Source organism: Melospiza melodia, chromosome 6 (genome assembly GCF_035770615.1).
Source record: "Melospiza melodia melodia isolate bMelMel2 chromosome 6, bMelMel2.pri, whole genome shotgun sequence".
Taxonomy (NCBI): Eukaryota; Metazoa; Chordata; class Aves; order Passeriformes; family Passerellidae; genus Melospiza; species Melospiza melodia.
Window position 1 is genome coordinate 65,322,349 of NC_086199.1, and position 19,139 is coordinate 65,341,487.

The 19,139-nt window shown below is 40.1% G+C and overlaps 1 protein-coding gene across 14 annotated transcripts in view; it reads left to right on the forward strand.

The window, feature by feature from the left end:
- The first annotated feature begins 3,078 nt into the window (after nt 1-3,078).
- The window catches only part of CD44 (CD44 molecule (IN blood group)), a 52,535-nt gene continuing 36,474 nt past the window's right edge, over nt 3,079-19,139 (forward strand). For 10 of the 14 annotated variants that reach the window (XM_063158776.1, XM_063158782.1, XM_063158786.1 and 7 more), the window contains exon 1: nt 3,080-3,296. In XM_063158776.1, coding sequence (XP_063014846.1) covers nt 3,230-3,296 — 67 coding nt within the window. In that variant the 5' untranslated portion in view covers nt 3,080-3,229. Of the gene's footprint in view, nt 3,297-19,139 lie in introns of all 14 variants that reach the window. The other 4 variants (XM_063158787.1, XM_063158789.1, XM_063158788.1 and 1 more) reach the window with 2 other exon arrangements.

Genomic DNA, 19,139 nt, shown 5'->3' on the forward strand with positions numbered 1-19,139 from the left:
GAGGCTGTGCCACTGAGTTCAGTGGAATTTTGGTCTTTCAATTAAGCTAGGCCAGAATTTCATCCTGTATGTGAATTCCTGCAAAAAACTCAACTTTTTATATCATTGTAAGCCATGCATATGTTTCTAGGACTCCAACATATGTACTCCCTATTAGGATTTTTATCAAAATTAATTAGTGCTGCCTACAGTTCACATATGTGATACAATCACAAATTAGTTACTTTGGTGTTCCTGTGCTATATTTTACCATCACAGATTCAGTATTCATTGTATCAAAGGCATCATAGAAAAATACTATTTTAAATGATGAGCTTTTATCCTTTTTCAGTCTTATTGTTTCATTCTCTTTTGAAAACTTAATTCATTAATAATTTTAGAAATTTTTGGTGCCAGTAGCTTCTTGTTGCCCAGGAAGTAAGCAAATTCCAGATCTCAGATATTTAACTGTACTGACAGGCTCAAAAGGGATGCTCTGCTGCATTTCTTCAGCTGAAGATTTGCTTCAGGATTTCTCTGTTCCTATGTAATAAGGTTTTCCCAAAAGAAAGGAGAAGTTACATATTTCTCACAAAGAAATCCCCCAAACAAAACCATAACAAACCCAAAAAACAAACCCCCAAACCCAACAGTTTTTCCAGAGTTGTACATCTGCTTGGACTAAATTTTCTGAGCAGCATTATGCCCTATAGCCAGGCTAAATTTGGACTGCTGGCTACCTGAGACTGGCACAAGCTCACCATGTTTGTTTGGGAAAGCAGGACATTTTTTTGTGTCATTTTTTTGCTGGAATGCACATGTGTGTTCTAGGCTGCCATGCAGGCAGGCTGATGGCACGAGGAATGGCCAAACTCACACGTCACAGACAAACAGCTCATGAACTGGTTTTGGGATTTATCACATGAAATGATGTAATGTTATCAGTTATTTTTCTTGTGTAGATCTGTCTTTTCCTTTTGAATTAGGTACTAGCACCTCCATGCACGTGCTCTATATATGCCTAATCTTAGCCCAGTTTTTCAGGGCAGCAACCAAGAGAGTCTTTCCAAAGCAGAATACCCCCCACCCTTGCTGAACACATGCAGAAGTATTGAAAAGACTGAGATGAATAACAAGTAATATTTTAGTATCTTGAAAACAACCTTTTCATATTTAGGTGTCAGAAGGGCTGGAATTAGAAACTTCAGACCATGAAGAGACTAGGAATTTAGGTAACTCCTAGTTACCTAAGACTCTGCTTCTATCCCTAAAAAATGGATGTTATTCTCCCTTTACCTGTGCCAAAGAAAACTTTTTATTTTTTTAAATTCTGTATCATTAAGAATACAGGGTATTAATGAAGAGGCAATTTATGTTAATCAAAAATAGGACTCAAAATTTCCTGAATTTTACTTAAATGTTTAATTATTCTGTTTAATCCATAGGACGTGAGTTTTACAAAGTAACTTAGCAATTGGAGAACAAGATATACTTAGTAAGTTTAAAGCATTCATTAACTGTGTGCCAGCATTTTGAAATCCCACTAAACTTTATTCATGGATTTTGATGCCAAAACATTTATAAATGTACAGGATTTTACAGAATTATTTCAATTTCCACTTTAGACAATAAGGTATATAGGAGATTGCTTTTTAATTGCTTTTAAAGTAATTTCTTTAAAAAAAAAGTAGCAATTTACTAAAGAAAATGTGTTTTATCCATTATTTCAAAGTTGCTACCTTCACAATAAAAAGATTCCCTATGTGTAAAGGAAAGATTTTTACTTTAACTTTGTCCCATCAGATAGTCTAGACCTGTAGGAAAAGCCTGTTGGAACCTGTTGCTAAAAATTTGTCTGGTTGAGGAAAGGATAGCCAGCCATTTCTAAGTCAAAAGGCAAAAAAAGGGCAAAGTCCTGAAAACCTCTTAGTGTGACCTTCTTGTGCCTGTGGCTGGAGAGACTTGTCTGTACTTTTCCATTGTTTGTGCTAACGGAGGTTAAATTAATGAGAAACTTCTTTCAAGTGGGAAGATCGACAAACTGGTAACTTGATATAGGACTATTCATTCCAGATTTGGCAAGGGAAACTGGAATTAGGGCATTTCTGGCTGTTGTTAAAGGTGAGAAGCGCTGGCTTTGGTGATCCCTGACCAGCCCCTCGTGCCATGGCACAGGAACCACTGTTCCAATTCTCCAGCTCCAAAGAGAAGCCAGTGCGTGGAGACACCACGGGAAATCTCCGAGGCACACAAGAGACAAACCTTTTGCTTATCTGCAGAGGCCTTGGGGTTTTCACCAGGGGTTTCATGAAGAGCCAAACAAAACCACACACTGCAATGAACATCTGTCCCTCAGGAACTGAGACCTTGTCTGAACCTCAAAGATCTCGTACCTTTTCATCCTGTTTCTCTGCTTTCTGCACTGGGAATAGGAGGAAAAATTCCTTCTGTACCTTATGCCATCAACAGAATAAAGAATCAGCCTTAGTCCTCAGTATCACTCACTTCTGGCACTGGAATTATTCACTACTTTTTGCTAATTTATTATTCTTCTTGGAGCACCTTGTGCAGAGTAGAATGGGCTGTGGGAAACTGAACAGCCTCGACTTACCTTCTGCATGATGTTATCCTCCAGCAGTGAGCAAAAACATTGCAGAAAGCTTCACTGCAGAGCAGGCATTTTACTTGCTCTTAACTGAACCACACAAAGAGAAAATGGTGAGATAGGAACAAATAAGCAAAATATTTTTGGGAAATATCTAGGCTGTTACAGATGCTTTACCAGGGTTTAGAAACTCTAGTGCTTTTATGTTCACTTGGTTTGCAATAATGAAGATATTTTAAAATGCAGGATGAAAAGCTTATAACAAACAGTGCATTTCTGAGAGAACTCAGGAGAGATTACACAATTTTTCCTACAAGCACACTAAGTATAACTTTTGACTAGACTAGTGTAAGAAGAGAAGGTTTAGTGGCTCTTTAAAACTCAAGTGTGCCTGCTTAGTCAGTCCTAGCTCTCCTTCCACTCCCCCTTCTTCTGCTGCCGGGTAACTTTTGTTGCAATATGGGTGTGACTTTTGATGGAGCTTCCCCCTCCCAGTTATGTCATTACTTCAGTTCCTTTGAATCAGAATAAAAAGTGCAGCAAACTTCAGACTCATTGACTGCAGGCTTAACAAGCGTCGGGGCTGTTCTTCTTTCTGCAGCTTCCAAGGATCTCTGGATTTTGCAAAACAGTTCCAAGAAAACAATGGCCAACTTCTCCTTATGGACAGTTTTTGGATTATGTTTGCTGAAGCTCTGTCTAGCAGAAACAGGTAAGATTTTTATGAATGAAAATGCTTATGATTGTTAAGTTAATGCTTCAGACAGCAAGTGTGCTTCTGCTAGACAGCGAACAGCTTTCTTGCAACTTTTATTTTTCAAGTGTTATCAGAGATGTTTCAGACGTGTAATCTCATTTGTGCTGGTCTGTACAATCACGGAAGGCTGTGTATTGCTTGTAAAGGGCAATTCCAAATCTGTAAAAAGTGAATTGCAGAACATTAAAGAATGAAGTTTAAACAGGAACAGAAGTACATTAGGGAATTCAGAATGGCTCTGGTGAAGCTCAGTTTGACAATGTGACTGCTGTTCCAAACGCAGTTTGCTCTCCCTGCTCCCCTCCAGACTGCAGCGAAAAGGGGGTGGAAGGAAGGGGGTGAGACCCCCCAGCTTACAGCTGCACTCTGGAGTTTACATCAGCTGAACCAACAGCTGAAACAAACTGCATTTGGGCACAGCTTTGCTGAACAGGAGAAAAACTGCAGGGATCTCTGCTGAAATTTGGAGAGTTTTTATGCCCAGCATGCTTCCTTCTGACTTTTCTAAGGTCTCTCTGGGGCTGACTGATGAGCTTTTGGAACAAAGGGGGTTAGAAGTGACAAAGTTCAGTTGTGTATCACTTACCTTCCTGCAGCTTGTTTATCTGCTTCAAATATTTGTATTTAAGAATCTAAGGTTAATACAGAGAAAAAAAAGTAATTTATGTCCGAAGTGAATAAAAAAAGCTTTTGAAACTTTACATGGTGGAGGCTCAACCATGTTTTAGGGGAATGATCATACTTTCAGCAGACTCACTGTGACTGCAACTGCCTCGAGGCATTTTGTGGTTAGGAATAACAGTTGTGCTTCTATATTGTTTTTGTACTCATCGGTCCCAGAGTCTAACAAAATGCATTTTTCATGGCCATTGTCACCCAAGGGCTGTGTGTATGGTAAATATGTGTCTCATTTGCTTGAGCAGCAGGGGATACTTCTGTTAATGGTTGCAGCTCTGCCAGGCTGGGAATGGGTGTGTCAGGGGGAACAAGTTCCCAGTGCTTCTGTGATAGCTGAAGCAGTCTCGTAGCTTTTCTGTCTAAAATCCTGTGCCCATTGTACCAAAATGCTCTTGCTAAGATCAGGTATATAGACAAAGCCTTAAGAGAAAGGACAGGGCTACTGCAGGCAAGTAAGGTATGTCTAAGATGTGTTAAATCCTTGGCAGTCCACGTCTGTGCACTGTATAAATATTATAACTGCTCGACTGATTTTGACTCCTGTGAGCTGCCTGGAGTGTCCTAGAGGGCAGGGTCTGCCCTGCCTCTGGGAGTGATGTGTTTTCACAGTGAGACAGAAAGCCCCATTATGGAGCCCTCGGCATGGTTACCAAAAGTGTGTCAAACTTCACATATGCCCTCCATGGAAGTTTCTTTACTGGCTTAGTAAGGTATTAGAATATAGCTACAGTATATTTGAGTTGGTGTACATTACATTCCAGCATGACTTTGTAGTCAGTAATGATTTCAAAACAGCAGTTGATGCTGTTTTCTATTTTTTACTGGTGATTTTGCTATGTATCATAGACTGATGGCTATTGCTGTTGGGAAACTCCTGAACTGGAATTTTAATTCTTTTAGTACAGAATTTTATGGAATAAAAGAGGACCTGGAATTACTCTTAATCTGATTTCAGAAGGAAAAATGAGATACAGAGAAAGCTGAAAAACTTACTCATCCTGAATTCTGCGGTGTTGTGTCTATACTGTCACTGATACGTTTCTCACTCCTGGTGTTGACATCGCTTGTCTAAGGAGTCTGGATCCTGGAGGATATAGATGCTGTCATCTTGGTTAATGATGTTTTCAGAGGAGATTTTCTCATGCAAGCATCATGTATTTGTAGAAATATTTTCCTCAAAGTTTTCCTTGATTAACACAAAGCAAGTCCTAGAATTTTGACCCCCAAATTTGGAAGAAACTGGAAGAGAAGTAGTAGTGGTAAGGATGAAATGGAAAGAGGCAGAATGAGTCTGTCTGTGGGAGGAAGGAGCTTGCGTGTTAGCTCTGGAGAGGTTGCCAGAGCCCATTCCAAGGTAAGGCTCTGAGACAGGGCTCCTGCAGCTCCTGGTCAGTCACAAAGGAAGAGACCTGCCTGGCCCTTGGTTTGCATATCTATCCTGTAAATTTGTAAATAAAGCAGTTTGAAGAAGCTCTTTGTGCTAGATTATTTTCACTCAGTCCTTATGGTGTGTATCTTGGCAGTTTCCCAAAGCTGCAAAGTAACTAGACTTTATTAAGAGTTCACTTGAACTTTCCATCATTGTTTAGTGGAAGGGTTCTGGAGCTGTCCTGGAAACATTGGCACACACAGAGCTAAGAAAGCGTGGCAGGGGATTGTTTTGCAGTCTTTGGAGAAATGCTTGAAGATTCTTTAGGTACTGGTGTTCTCCACAATGAAGAGCCATTACCTTGAAAATAGGAAGTCAGAGAAAGGCTTAATGAGGACAGATAGCATCGTACAATTGAGGAAGAACTTTTTAAAGTAAATGCTTTTAAAACCACTGGTAGCCTTAGCCAAGGTTAAACAAAATGTTCATCCATATGTGATGTATCTTTCATTCCTGAAAAGTTCCCATGACTTTTATAGGCTTGAATTGAAGATAGCGTGAATATTGCAGTTATTCATCTATCCCCTGAACAGGCATGAGGTTTGACTGTATCAAGAATGTGCCAGGAGTCGGAGACATCACGACATGCTGATAGACAGATAAACAAGATAAACACCAGAGAGAAGCATGAGCTCGTTACTCCTAAAATACCTGTTGAAAAGATGTGATAATATTTGATAGTACTAGTTCTGACTTTAGTTGACTGGTAGTAAAACACATTGTACAGAAGCAGAGATAAACCAATGTAGAGTTCCTTTATAAGAAGAGGGTAAATCAGTTAAGGAATTTAGAAGTTTTTGATGTTCCAAATGCTGTCAAAAGGCTTCTCCATCTGCTTTCTGGTCTTCTTGCATCACATTTTTGTTCCAGAACTAAGGGGTGAGTGTTTGAAAATACAGTCAATATGGAAGACGATAATTCTCCCCTTCATATATCACTGTTTGGTCTTTTATTTTAAAGAGAATACTATGTGAGAGAGCAAGGGAAGGAGTTCTGCAAAACTCGCCTATAAAGTTGGGTTTTCCAGGACCAAGGCTAAATGTATGCAGTTATTTGTGAAATATAACTTCACAGAGAGGATAATTGTGAAACAAACATGACCCATCACAGTAATCTTGGAAAACAATGCAACATTGCATTGGAACAATTAATGGTGTCCAAAACACACCATATTTTAGAATCAGCTGGCATCTGGGAGCATGATGATTCAATTTGTCAGCATTAAACTGAATTCTTAAAATAGAGAAATGGAAGCTTCCAACTTGCTAGAAAGCAGAACACATCCACAGTCTAGTTTGTCCTTTGCCTTTACCCGTCAGGGTTTCTGTGTGATAAACCTGGTGGTTTGGACCATTCTCTGTGTGTTATCCACGATATCTGTGGGCAGAAAGCCAGTTTGGTGTAGCTGCTGGTCATTTTCCAGGAGTCCATCATCTCTTAACAGACAGCCATCTCTCCCTCCCAGAGAGGCAATAATAATTTCAAAGCTATCAGGCACTGTAATCATCAGTGGCCATGCTGGGTGCTGCTAATAGCAGTGGCAGGGAGGGCTGTGTCGGTGCTGTGTGTTTATCATTTCCTCCCCCAGTGCTCAGCAGCAATATCAGTAGCAGCTGGCTGTGATTTCCCTCCCTTGCCGCGGCTGCGGAGCTGCCCCCGCCCAAGGACGGCAGAGCAGCTCATGCTATGAATGAGTCTGCAGGCAGAAATGTGAAGTGGCAGCTGAGGAAAAGAGGGGTTTTCCTTGGAGAATCTTTCCAGTCAGACAGAAAGTTCAGCTAATTGCAATTTAAAGTTCAAACCTCCGTGACTGTTTCCTGCCTAACGAAACCTGCAGTCATTTTTTGAGTCTGTGCTTTCAATTAGGAACGTAATTGAACTTTCTTTTGTAAGCAATGGCTTTGGGACTTTCCAGTTCCTCTACACGACAACACTGGCAACTTTATATAATGCAGCTGTCTTATTTTGGTACAATAACCTTCAATTCTCATATTGTGAAACCCCAAACAAGAAAAAAAACCAAAAAACCCTAAAAGGAATTGGAGAATAATCTACAATTTTATCCGTTAAAAACATGAAAGCATAAGCAGGGTATGCTAATTCAAAGCAAAAATTGCAGAGAAGACCCGAATTTTATTTACATTTGGAGTTTGAAATATACTTTGCTTCACTTTTTTTTTCTCTTTTCTACTGATGATTGATATAGTTTAGTAGCTGGAAACTCTTAAGAGACTGTGTTGTGTCTTAAAAAAAAAAAAAAAAAAAGCCAGACATGCAGCAGCTGTGTTAAAACTTCATCTCTCTGCTAATGATACTGTTCCAAAAGCAGTGTAAGAGGGTTGTAAAAGAGATTGCCAGGGTACATACTGTCAGCTGCCTAGGAAAAGGGCATTAGCCTGCAATCCTCAACTTCACAATTAATGTTTTACCAAATACCTGCTTTCGTAAATGAGATGCTGCCTCTGACAGAACGTGTAATAGTAAAAAAAAAACCTGCCATGGCATAGCTTTTGTTAATTATGTATGTCTCACAGTGACAGCATGTTAGCAAAACAGGTTCTCAGAAGTACATTTCCCTAGGGGGCTTTTTTATTGTTATTTTTGTTAATGGATAGGTGTCTGTAAAGAAGCAGGGTGTGGTGTGTGTGGGTAGCTGTAATGAATAGTTCCTTGCAGGTTTCCCATAGAGAAGTGAGAGGTTAGCTGGAGCTCAGTGGACGTTCTGTGGGCACCCAGACCCCCGTGAGCAGATGTGGGGCAGTGCCCAGGCAGCAAGCAGGCTGCTGGCCAAACTGGGGTGTAAAAGCTGAGCAGCACCTGGAGCTGGCAGCCTCTCCTTGGGAGCACGGCTTGGGAGGTGTATCAGCGAGGGATGGATGGTGTGTGCCAGGGCAGAGAGGCTGCGGCTGCGCGCAGGCCAAGCTCTGAGCCCACATGCAGGCCAAGCTCTGAGCCCACATGCCCACATGGCCAAAGTGGGGTGTAGAAGCTGAGCAGCACCTGGAGCTGGCAGCCTCTCCTTGGGAGCACGGCTTGGGAGGTGTATCAGCGAGGGATGGATGGTGCGTGCCAGGGCAGCGAGGCTGCGGCTGCGCGCAGGCCAAGCTCTGAGCCCACATGCCCACACACACCGGGCCGAACAGGCTGCCTGTGCTCCTCCTGCAGCGTGCAAATGCAGCAGCTCAGCCGAGCAGCAGGGCTGGCTCTCATGGCAGCTTTACCTGCTCTTTGTCATCGGCCAGCTCGCATCTCTGAGACAGTGTCCCTAGCTCGGAATGAGGAGGTGAGGGAGTGACACAGTATGTCACTGCTAGGGACAGCCAGGTCTTCCCAGCTCCGTCCTGGTGCTCTGGATAAAGCTTCTGCGCAAGGAAGATGGGGTAGTTAACCAGGCAGGTTCAAGGGAAAGTAGTGTTTGCCAATTATAAGGAAACATGATCCATTCATAATAGAGACACTGAGGGTGCGGCCTGAACGCATCTTTCACTCACTTCCTTATTTTTCCTCCTCCTGCTTGATTAGGTGTCCTTCATTATTTACACATCCTTTCCCTTTTCCCTCATTTACACAGGTGTGTAAATGTAGAAAAAAAGCTTCTTTTGCTAATGAGTCTTCATATTTATGAATGTAGGGCTTTGTTCTCTGTTCCTGTATGTTGTTTATATATGAATTTGACGTATAGGAACCCTTAGAACATGGAAGTGAAATAATACGTATTTTGTTTTAATCAATTTCACCAGTAGCAGTGCTGTAAAAATCAGATAAAACTATATTGCTCTGACAGTTTTATCCTGTTTACTTGTGTGTTTGCTATCTATATATGCACTAAGGACTGGCAGCTTTTTAGAGTTCAATAGCAATTGTTTCCTGTTAGACAACAGCAAATGCAAAGTAGAGTTTCCTTAAAGAATTCTTATTCCATGCTTATCTTTTTATGATTAGTGATGTTTGAAGCTGTTTGCCAAGTGAGAACTGACTTACATCTTTTGCCCTACTGTCAGAATGAACACTTCTTTAGGTTCAAGAACTTGAAAATTTATTTAATACTTAGCTGAAGTTTAATTTAAATTTAAAACAATTTAAAACTTGACTAAATTTAGTCAAGTTTTGCTCGTGTTTGAAGCAATCCTTCCTAGTGATAAATATCAACTGTCCTATTGAGATTTTGGAGGTATTGCTACTTAAACTTGATGCTCTGGCAAAGGCTGTAGGGCTGGAGTGTGCAGTGACTTTGGAAGCTTGGTATTAACAAAATACCACTCTTCCATTGCACTAGTCAGAGTAAACTTTGTCTTGTGAGGAGCACAGTCTCTCCTAGCACAGAAAATAAAAATGTCCTCCTTGAGACTGGGTATTGAGCTCTAAACTTTTAAACTCCTCTTTTCCACAGTGTAACCAAATCATTTTATAGCCTACTGAGAAGAGATACTTGGTGGTTCCAGTTCACCACTGAGTGGGCACAGCTAAGGTTTTAGAGAAGCATTTATCCCCTTGACAATTCTTGTATTAAAACCAGTAAATGCCAGACATTTTGAGCATGTGAGACACATTCCCATGGTGACTGCCTAGAGAAAAGTTTCTTTCCTGCATTTATGGCTTGCCTCAGTAAAACCCTGGATCCATTTGCTCCCTGTTGTGGTATAAAATATTACAGAGCGCTTCTAAGAGTGTCTGTGATGATTTTTGTGTCTAGTGATATTTCTACAAGATCAGTTCTATTCACTATCTTTTTCCTTTTTTTTCTCCTTTTATTCTTATGGCTTAATTTCCTGGATGCTTTTTAGGTGGGAAGAGAGTAGTTTTGTTTTATTTTCTCAACATACTCTTGACCTGCCAAGTCTCACACATAATCCAATAGTGATATTGTTTGTGCTCTCATTGGACAGAGAACAGCAATTTCTGTTTGTTTTTTTTAAACAGCGAAGCTGGGGCAATCTTATAGCATCATGGAAGAGCAAGATCAGCACAGTTTTTGAGGTGATTTTCAAGGGCATCTCTAGGCATATACACTAGACAGTGTTATTTGTCTCTGTGTGTTTATGTGGATTAGAAAAAGCCCAGTTGTCCAGTTTTCCAGGAGGAGACATATTCTGTGAGTAGGAGATTGTTAAGACCAATGACTAAATCTGAATTTGCTTTCTGGTAATGCTTTGATGGGAGCTTATTTTAATTTAGGTAGTACATATAACAGGTATTTTGTGTTTCTTTCTGGAGCTGGAGATAATTTTTCTTCTTCTTTTATATTTTGTAACAACTCCTATTACTTATATATATGCCAGTGGGGACCCTAACTATTGTACATTGGTGCAGTATAAATAATATATTGCTTAAAGAATAGTGCAAGACTGGTAAGATGTTTCTACAGTGCCCTTAAAGAACAGTAGAATTTCTATCCAAAATTTTTGCAAATGAATAAACTCTTTAATTAACTTCTTTTGCTGAGAAAAGGAGGAAAAACTTAAAAAAAGCTCTCTATGCCTGACTAGGATACCCTTCAAAATAAAATATAAACAGTGTTATTTGCTTCAATTGCTTCTGTGTTATCATAAGCTCCTTAAAACATAGCCACAGCACTGAGAGTCTTGGGCCCAGCAAGGTTTATATTCATTAATAACCTACAAAAGTATTTATTGATAACGTTTACTTAATACACATCCACATCTTCAAAGCTCAAGGTAGACATTAGTCACAAAAATAAGTGGTCTCTCCTCAGTATGTCCTACAGTACCTTAAACATTCAAACATTTCAACACCAGCACATGTCTGAGATGTATTCCATATCACTTCGGAAGTAGATGGTGTCTCTGTTGAAATTTAGTTCTTTTTTTTTCCTTCCATTGTGCAGAGTTTACGTAAATATTACAACATTTGGTCAAGAGGGAGTTACCTTATTTGGTGGATTCCATCAACACCTTCAGCAGAGCTGGAGTCAGGCTGGATGTATGTAAATTACCCTAGAACTTCGAATTTGAAGTCTAGGTATAGTGGTATTTAACAGAGAAATAATATTCCCAACTAATGAGAAAGAAGTGAACTGACAAACATGCTGCCTGCAGAAAATACTGATTTGTGATTTTTGTAGCCCATGGGAAGTCAGTGTTTTTATCCCTACCTCACAGGCAGGACAACAGAGAGACAGAAATATAGCTGTAAATAGAACATCTTCTCCAAAGCCCCAGCCCCTTGTCCCATCAACAAGATCAGTGCCTCTCTTGCCTCAGTTTCAGAAAGCAGCTGTCATTTCACATACAGGGCGATTTCAGATGAAAGAAGCATTATGATTAATTGTAAGAAAAACGTTCTTGTGCAAATATTATTCTACTGGATAGGAAGTGAACAAGAACATAGAGGACCAGAGCATTCTCTGAAAACTGTTACCGTAAAAATAGGAAACTCTCTTCAGTTACTGTTTGGCAATCCATCACTGAGTCTGGTTGTGCAATCCTTCCTTCTGCCAAGCAGTATGTGTGAGAAAATACCCCTTATGAGTAAGAGTAAGTGTTTTCCTAATTTTTGAATCACCCATACTGATGCCTTAAGTTTTAGCTTTCATGTTTTGCAGATTCTGTACTGCATTACTTTATAACTCTCAACTTCATATGAAGTGTTAGCAAGTTCTTCTGACAGTTTTGTCAGACAAAATAATCTGTTTTCCAAGGAGAGCCAAGGACACCATTACAGCTTCAGGCCCCAAAAGCATAAATAGCAGTGAACTGAGGAGAGCAGTCTGGAAGGATGGAACTTCATAACCTGAAGCAGTAATTGGACAATTAACTCCAATATGTAAATGGACCAAAACCTATAGAAGTGCAAAAACTCGTGACCCATTGTCTGTCTTGGGTGTAGCCACAGATGGGCTCTTGTAGTGCCCAAGGTGTATCCTTTGAAGGATACCTACTTTATTCCTTTAAATACCTTATTCCTTTAACACTGTCTAGCCTCTGCTCTAGGTAGCCTCTAAAGGCATCAATACAACCCCTTTTTTGTAGACCTACACTGAATTTCTTAATAGTATAAGTCTTCTGTCTGACTTTATTACTCATAGTGGTCAGGTCATGCCATTTAATCAACACAGTCACAATCACATCAATGTTGACTCACAGGAATTGCAAGGCAATGTATTGACACCTTTTTTCCACCCCTGATGTGATACAAATATATCCACAGTGATAGTCATGGCAACATGACTAATTGAAATTTATCTTTTACTTTTTAACTTACTGGTTTTGGTATCTTGAATTGATTTCTATATTGGGAAATAGCCCGATGTCTCCCACCCTTCCAGAGAAAGTAGTTCTATGAGTCAGGTCATTCAGCAGTTTGTTATAGCAAGGTGTTTCTAAGACATGTTTTTGGGCTGTTTAGGGAAGACAAGAGGATCTATGCACAGCGATTGGTAGCAAATCACCTGGAAAAGTTGTTTCTCACTGCATCACCTACTTCGGCTGTTCCTAAGACATCACAGAATCACAGTATGGCTTGGGTTGGAAGGGACTTTAGGGATTACCTCGTTCCAACCCCTGCCATGGACAGAGATGCCACCCTCTAAATGAGGTTGCTCAGGGCTCCATCTAACCTGGTCTTGAATGCTCCCAGGGGTGGAGCTTCTCTGGGCAACCTGTTCCAGTGCCTCCTACCCTCACAATAAGGAACTTGTTCCTAACATCAAATCTGAATCTTTTCTCTTTTAGTTTAAAACTATTCCCCCTTGTTCTATTGCCATCTGCCTGTACAAAAATTCTCCCTCTTTTTAAAAACACCCTTTAAGTACTGCAAGGCCATAGTGAAGCCTCCTCAGTGCCTTCTTTTCTCTAGGTTGAGGAGTCCCAGCTCTCTCAGCCTCTCTTAGTAGGAGATGTGCTCCAGCCCTCCAGTCATTTTAATGACCCTCATCTGGACTTGCTCTGAAAGGTCCATGTCCTTATGCTGGGGACTCCAGAGCTGGATGCAGCACTCCAGGTGGAGTTTTACAAGGGCAGAGTAGAGGGAAAGAATCACTTCTTTGCCCTGCTGGCCACGTTCCCTTGCATGCAGCTCAGGATGCTGTTGGCTTTTTGGGCTGGGAGCATACACAGATGGCTCGTGTCCAGCTTTTCATCCATGACAAATCCCAAGTTTTTCTCATCAGGACTGCTCTCAATGAGTTTTTCTCCTAGCCTGTACTCTTATGTCCTGGATGGATGCTTTGTCTAGTGCTCTTGATGAGTTTTGCTTCAAGTAATGTCTTTGGTGAGAGGAAAAATATTGTGGTGCTTTATTAATTAGTAATGTCTTTGGGAAACAATGATGCTTCACTGTTTGAGGGTGATTCCATGCATGCAAAAGTGTATTGCCTTTATGTATCTCCACTGCCTAAATATATGTAGGATTTAATGTAGTATTTGAAGTCACAGAATATCAAGGCCCCACTGCCAGTGCTTCTTTCCCATTCTTCCCTCAAGCAAGAAAATCTTCACTGTCTGCCATGAATTGTTAAATTTAAATAAACTTTTTTTTTAATAGGAAAAATATCACTATTCCCACCATATTTGTGATAGCAATAGCATTGTGTACATCTTAATGCTTATTGCAAACTCTAGTTATTAAATGTTCCTTTTTACGAAACCAGTTCAAAAAGATTCATAACTAAGACTATAAGAATTATTAAAGAAATTTAACTGCTCATGTAGCTTAGTGTATGAATAACCTGCATACATCTTAGTAAAGTTACTTGCTAGTCAGAATTTTCAGTATAAATCTCAAGATTCTTGAATCCCTAGTAAATGCATGGGTAGACCCACAAAGACTCCATTAAATGGAAATATTTTGCCACCAAAAATTCCAGGAGAAGTTGCCTGCTGGCCTAGGCAATCTGGTTACAGACTATGGGATCCCTGTCATGCTTGTATTAGGGGAAAAACAAGGGGAGTAGTGGATGTGAAAATATTCTGTTCCATCATCAGAAGCTTGCATAAGAACTTTCCCTTTGACTTCTACGGATCATTCCTACACTGTGGGGCATATTCTGAGTAGCCTTCCTTTCTTTGGTATGTCTCTCAGAGTAATGTTATCTTTGTTTTAACTGGCTGGCTTTCAGAGGTTTTGAAAAGATTCCTGAGGTTCCTTTCTTTGATTGGATAAGTGACAGAGCAGTGAATAGGAGTAAGGTCCTCTGGGCTCCAGACTGGGGATCTGTCGGCTGAGTCTCTGTATGTGTGTCAACTGCTTTTATCCCAAATAACTAAATCGGTCTAACAGTGAAAATCAGACTCCGGCTATTATTCTCCAGCTTTGTTTCATGTGTTTCTTCACCTGGGTTGCATGGAACTGATCCCAACTGATTCTCCTCACAGCCCTTGTTACTCATCCTTTGGGGTTAGACTGCTCACTGTACAGCCTAGAGCTCTCCTGGTATCGGCAATGTTGATTATGTTTTCATCATTTCGAGGGGGCATATCAGATAACTAATTGCAGACTATGATATCACTGCCTGCAACTTTTCCCCCGAGGTGCTGTGCAGCTGTACCACATCCTGCTGCAGTCTGAAAACTTTTAGCTCCCTATTGGGTGAGACTATTACAAAAAGACTAATATTAATGTCAGCAGCAAGGAGGTTTATCATAAGTGATGACACCGTATCGGCTCACTCAGGATGTTTACCAGAGCAACAGTTGCCACGCAGATAAAGTATGATTGGAAGATGCATTAGCAGATTCTTTTCTTCCTACAGCAACTGCTGAGGACTGAGGCATATTTCTTGTACTTACTTGCATTTAGAGTAACTCTGTGAAGGCTTGATTTATTAATAGCACTACCCCCACACCCATTGTTTTAAAGCAGTAGCCAGGAGAGCTGTCAGTTAAGAGACTGGAGATTTTTGTCCATCAGCTGACAGATACAGAGACAGTGACTGCATGATCCGTAGGCAGATTCATTAGGAGAAACAGTTTAGAAGAAAGTCAGCAGCTTGAGCTTTGTCTCGCATCCCATTTCCGGTGTGCACTTCCAGAAGACAGAAATGCAAGGAATGCTTGCTAATTTTTGTTGGAGAAAGGAGAACCTCCCAAAGCACTGTATCCCTCTCTGGCCCCTGTGCATACATCCAGCCACATTTCTTTTTCACTGCAGAGATCTGCCTCAGCCCACTTGGACCTCAAGGTTAGCATGGCTGTCTCATGGCTTTTCATGCAGTTAGCAGCACACAGGAAAGTGAGAAAGCTACACTCTTATTTGCTTTTCTAGAGTGAATTACTAGGTATCCAAATATAACTGGGTAGTAGGAACAGCCTGGGCACAACTTCAAAGAAAGTTCTGACTTTGCACCTTTGGATCTATGGAGAGTCATCTTCACTTTCTTGTCACCACACCCAGCTACTAAGAATACATTGTCTCTATTTATAGCAGGAATGCCTTGCAAACATGCAGGTAAATCCCTTTTAAACTGTTTTCCTGGACATTGCTTTTCTTTAAAAAGCCAGGTGTGCAGAGAATTTTTCCCTGCCTGAATATCACATAACTATTATGGATATAATTATGTGGCGTTTTTCTGTCCCATTACAATTTTCAAGGCTTAGAACATTTTTCTATGCCAAACTGAAACGAAAATATGACATTTTAAAGGATCCCTGAGGAAAACTTTTGTCTGGGTTCCTTAAACCATCTACATGTATTGCAGCCATGTAAACATTTAAACCTAACTTTCTTAAGTGATTTTATTTTATTTTGTGCAAATGAATTATTTTAATTTCAGAATTAAGGGTAATTTCATACTGGAAAACAAATTCCTTATTTTGCTTTATTTAAGTATCCACAAGGGATAATTTGAAAACTAAAAACAAGGTTTATTGCCACTAAATCTAGAAATGTATTTCCTATAAGTCATTGTAGGTTTCATAGCTTGGCAATACTCCAAGGAAAGTATTTCATCAAATAACTCCCAAGAATCTGTGAAGACTTTCACTGTCACTATTTGGAGAATCCTGGCTTATGGTGCAAGTGGTCTATTTCTAGATTTGTTTCTTTGCTTTCTTTGGAGAGTATTGGTTGGCAGAACCAGAATATCATAAATGGAGGAACACAAAACCAGCCACACTTAATGATGATATGTATGGCTTGATCCTTGGCACTTTTGTGTTGGGATGGTAAAGGACTGCTGGCTTCATTCACATGGATCTTGCAAATTTGACTTCTGAATTTTGATCAGTGTGTAGTCATCCCAGTTTTGAGTCCTATTTTCCCAGCACAGTTTTCCTTTCCTCATCAAGCCCCGAGGGATTCAAGTATAGGTGTGTTTTAATGATGTCGACACGTGTCTATTAGTGAGTGTGGCTGGGATTAATGAATCATTTCACATAACCTAGCAAACAGCCATCCAGTGGTTTTCATCACTGCCTTGGGCTTCAGTCCAACTTCTGACATAAAGGTAAAAGCCTCTGTATCCTGTTACAGTTGTCTGGGCTGCAAGTTGCTTGAGTGAACTTTTTTACTAATAGACTGAAAAAAAGGTAGAATACTCAGCAAATAATGCTTTCCAGGCCCATGTGTGTTGTAGTATATTAAGTAACCACTGAATAATAGTTTTTGTACATTTTAAGTTCTCACAGATGTCAAAATGGCAGTAATCAGACTTATGTAATATATACATTGACAAAATGTTTTGGATCCTGAAATGTTTTATGAATCCATCCCATATGAAATTTTGTATTCAGAGGCCATTTCCTCGAGTCAGATATAAAATATGCATTCTTATTTAGCCATGAAGTAGTTTACTTGAGAAACAATTAGAAAACCAGGCATAACTAGAGATAGGTCTGAACTGAGAGACAAGATCTGAATTGTCCAGATCTCCTCAGATTTTAGGACTCATGTGGCCCAGTTCATAGATTTGCTTGAAGAGGATTTTGACTAGGATTTTCTTTTAAATATATTTTAATCTGTTTCCAGTATGTTACTTTTTGCTGCTTCATTGCTAGCATGCATTTAAAGCAGGTGATAATATTCATAATGCAGGTATCAGTGCTAAGCTGGTGGTGGTTCCTGTTCAGAAGTGTCAGTACAAAATTCAATAATCTGTGATTATAAGGAAACAATTACACATGTACGTGTGCCTAGAGCTAGAAATCAGTTTAATAAATATAGAACATAGTTCTTACAGTAAATGTAAATTCTATATCTATTAAAACAAAGAGAATAAAAACTATATGCGCTGTCAAACCTCTAGTTCTGTCCCTTTTGTCAGCCCCAGTTTAGCACATCCTGGTGAGCTATCAGTCATCTTGAACCACAAACTGAAAAGGAAAATCCCCACCAAAACATCCCCCTAACATTTCCTGGTTGCCATGCCGTTCAGCGTGCGGTTTTACCAAGAAGTCTGTTAGCATGTACGAGTCTTACACTGCTTTTGCTCCAGCGGGCAGGCTGTTTGCACATCCTCCACTTGCCTTGCTTTGATGTATCTCTGCAGCTGCTAAAAGATCTGCTGCTTTTTTGTTTTCTTTCCCTCCAATAAAAGACAGTTTGAGAATGAAACCCCCAGGTGGTGTCTTGAAAACAATGAAAACTGGGGAGTAGAGCGTGAGGCATCCATACAGTATACCAAAAATCTTCATGGAAAATTAATTCCAGTGGGAAGACTTAGCGTGAATCATTGTTACTCATTATACATAAGGGTTGCAGAATCAGGGTGGAAGTGGAAATTGCACCTGGTTTCTTACAGTGACAGTTTCTAACAAGCCTCTCCTATTAATTATCAGGGTGTAACTCACACTTCTCTGACAGGACAATGCTCTTTAGTCTGTGTGAGGCGATTCCACCCCACCAGTGGGCTCTAGCTAGCAGATTGTCTGGGGAACCAAAGTTAGTGATTTTGGCTGACAAGTATTGATTGAACCTGGCTTAGATGTGTGAATGAGGATAGCAGAGAAAGTTTTGCATGCAGCTGCTTGAGAGAGGGCGCCAGAAATCCCAGCAAGGATGGGGAGAAATGTAGAAGTTAATGCTTTCCATGCTTATAAAGCTCAGCACAGACAGAAGCACTTGAGTTGTGCTTTGGGTTGTGTCACCCAATCTCATGGTCTGGGTGAGATTGATGATTATGACAATTCCGATGTTTTTCGTACTGTTTGCCTTCTTCAAGGGCTATTATTAAACAGCTCTAGCAAATCATGTGAATGAAGGAAAAAAGGAAGGATTGTGTCCTGTCAGTCCTCAAAGCCAGACAGCTCTAGGAGGAGGAAGAAGGGAAAGTTAGCGTGCTGTTGGTGATTTCACTGTGAGTCCACTCTGAGTCAGCCCCTTTGAAGATTCAAAAATGTTAAAAGGATCAGCAATAGTCAGTCATGTTAAATGAGTTTTACATTGCCTTGGCTCTTGGAACATGATAAAAATCCATCTTTTGCATAAGTGTGTTACAGCCAGCTAAGTAACATCAATATAAAATTAATGGATTTGGCCTTCTTGCCCTATGGGAAAGGTGAAATATGTGTTTTGATTTAAATTTTAGTCATGTTTCTTACTTAATTCAAAATTACTCTGTAAGCCTCAGGATGGGAAAAAAATGAAGGCATTAATTTAGTTTAGATCCCATCATTTGTTTTTGATATGGTAGTTATTGGTGTGATTAGAATTTTTTTTTTTGTTAATTCAGTTAAGGGTCCCTCCCCATTGTGTGAACGTTAAAATCTGAGACTATACAGTAAAAATGCTGCGTTCCC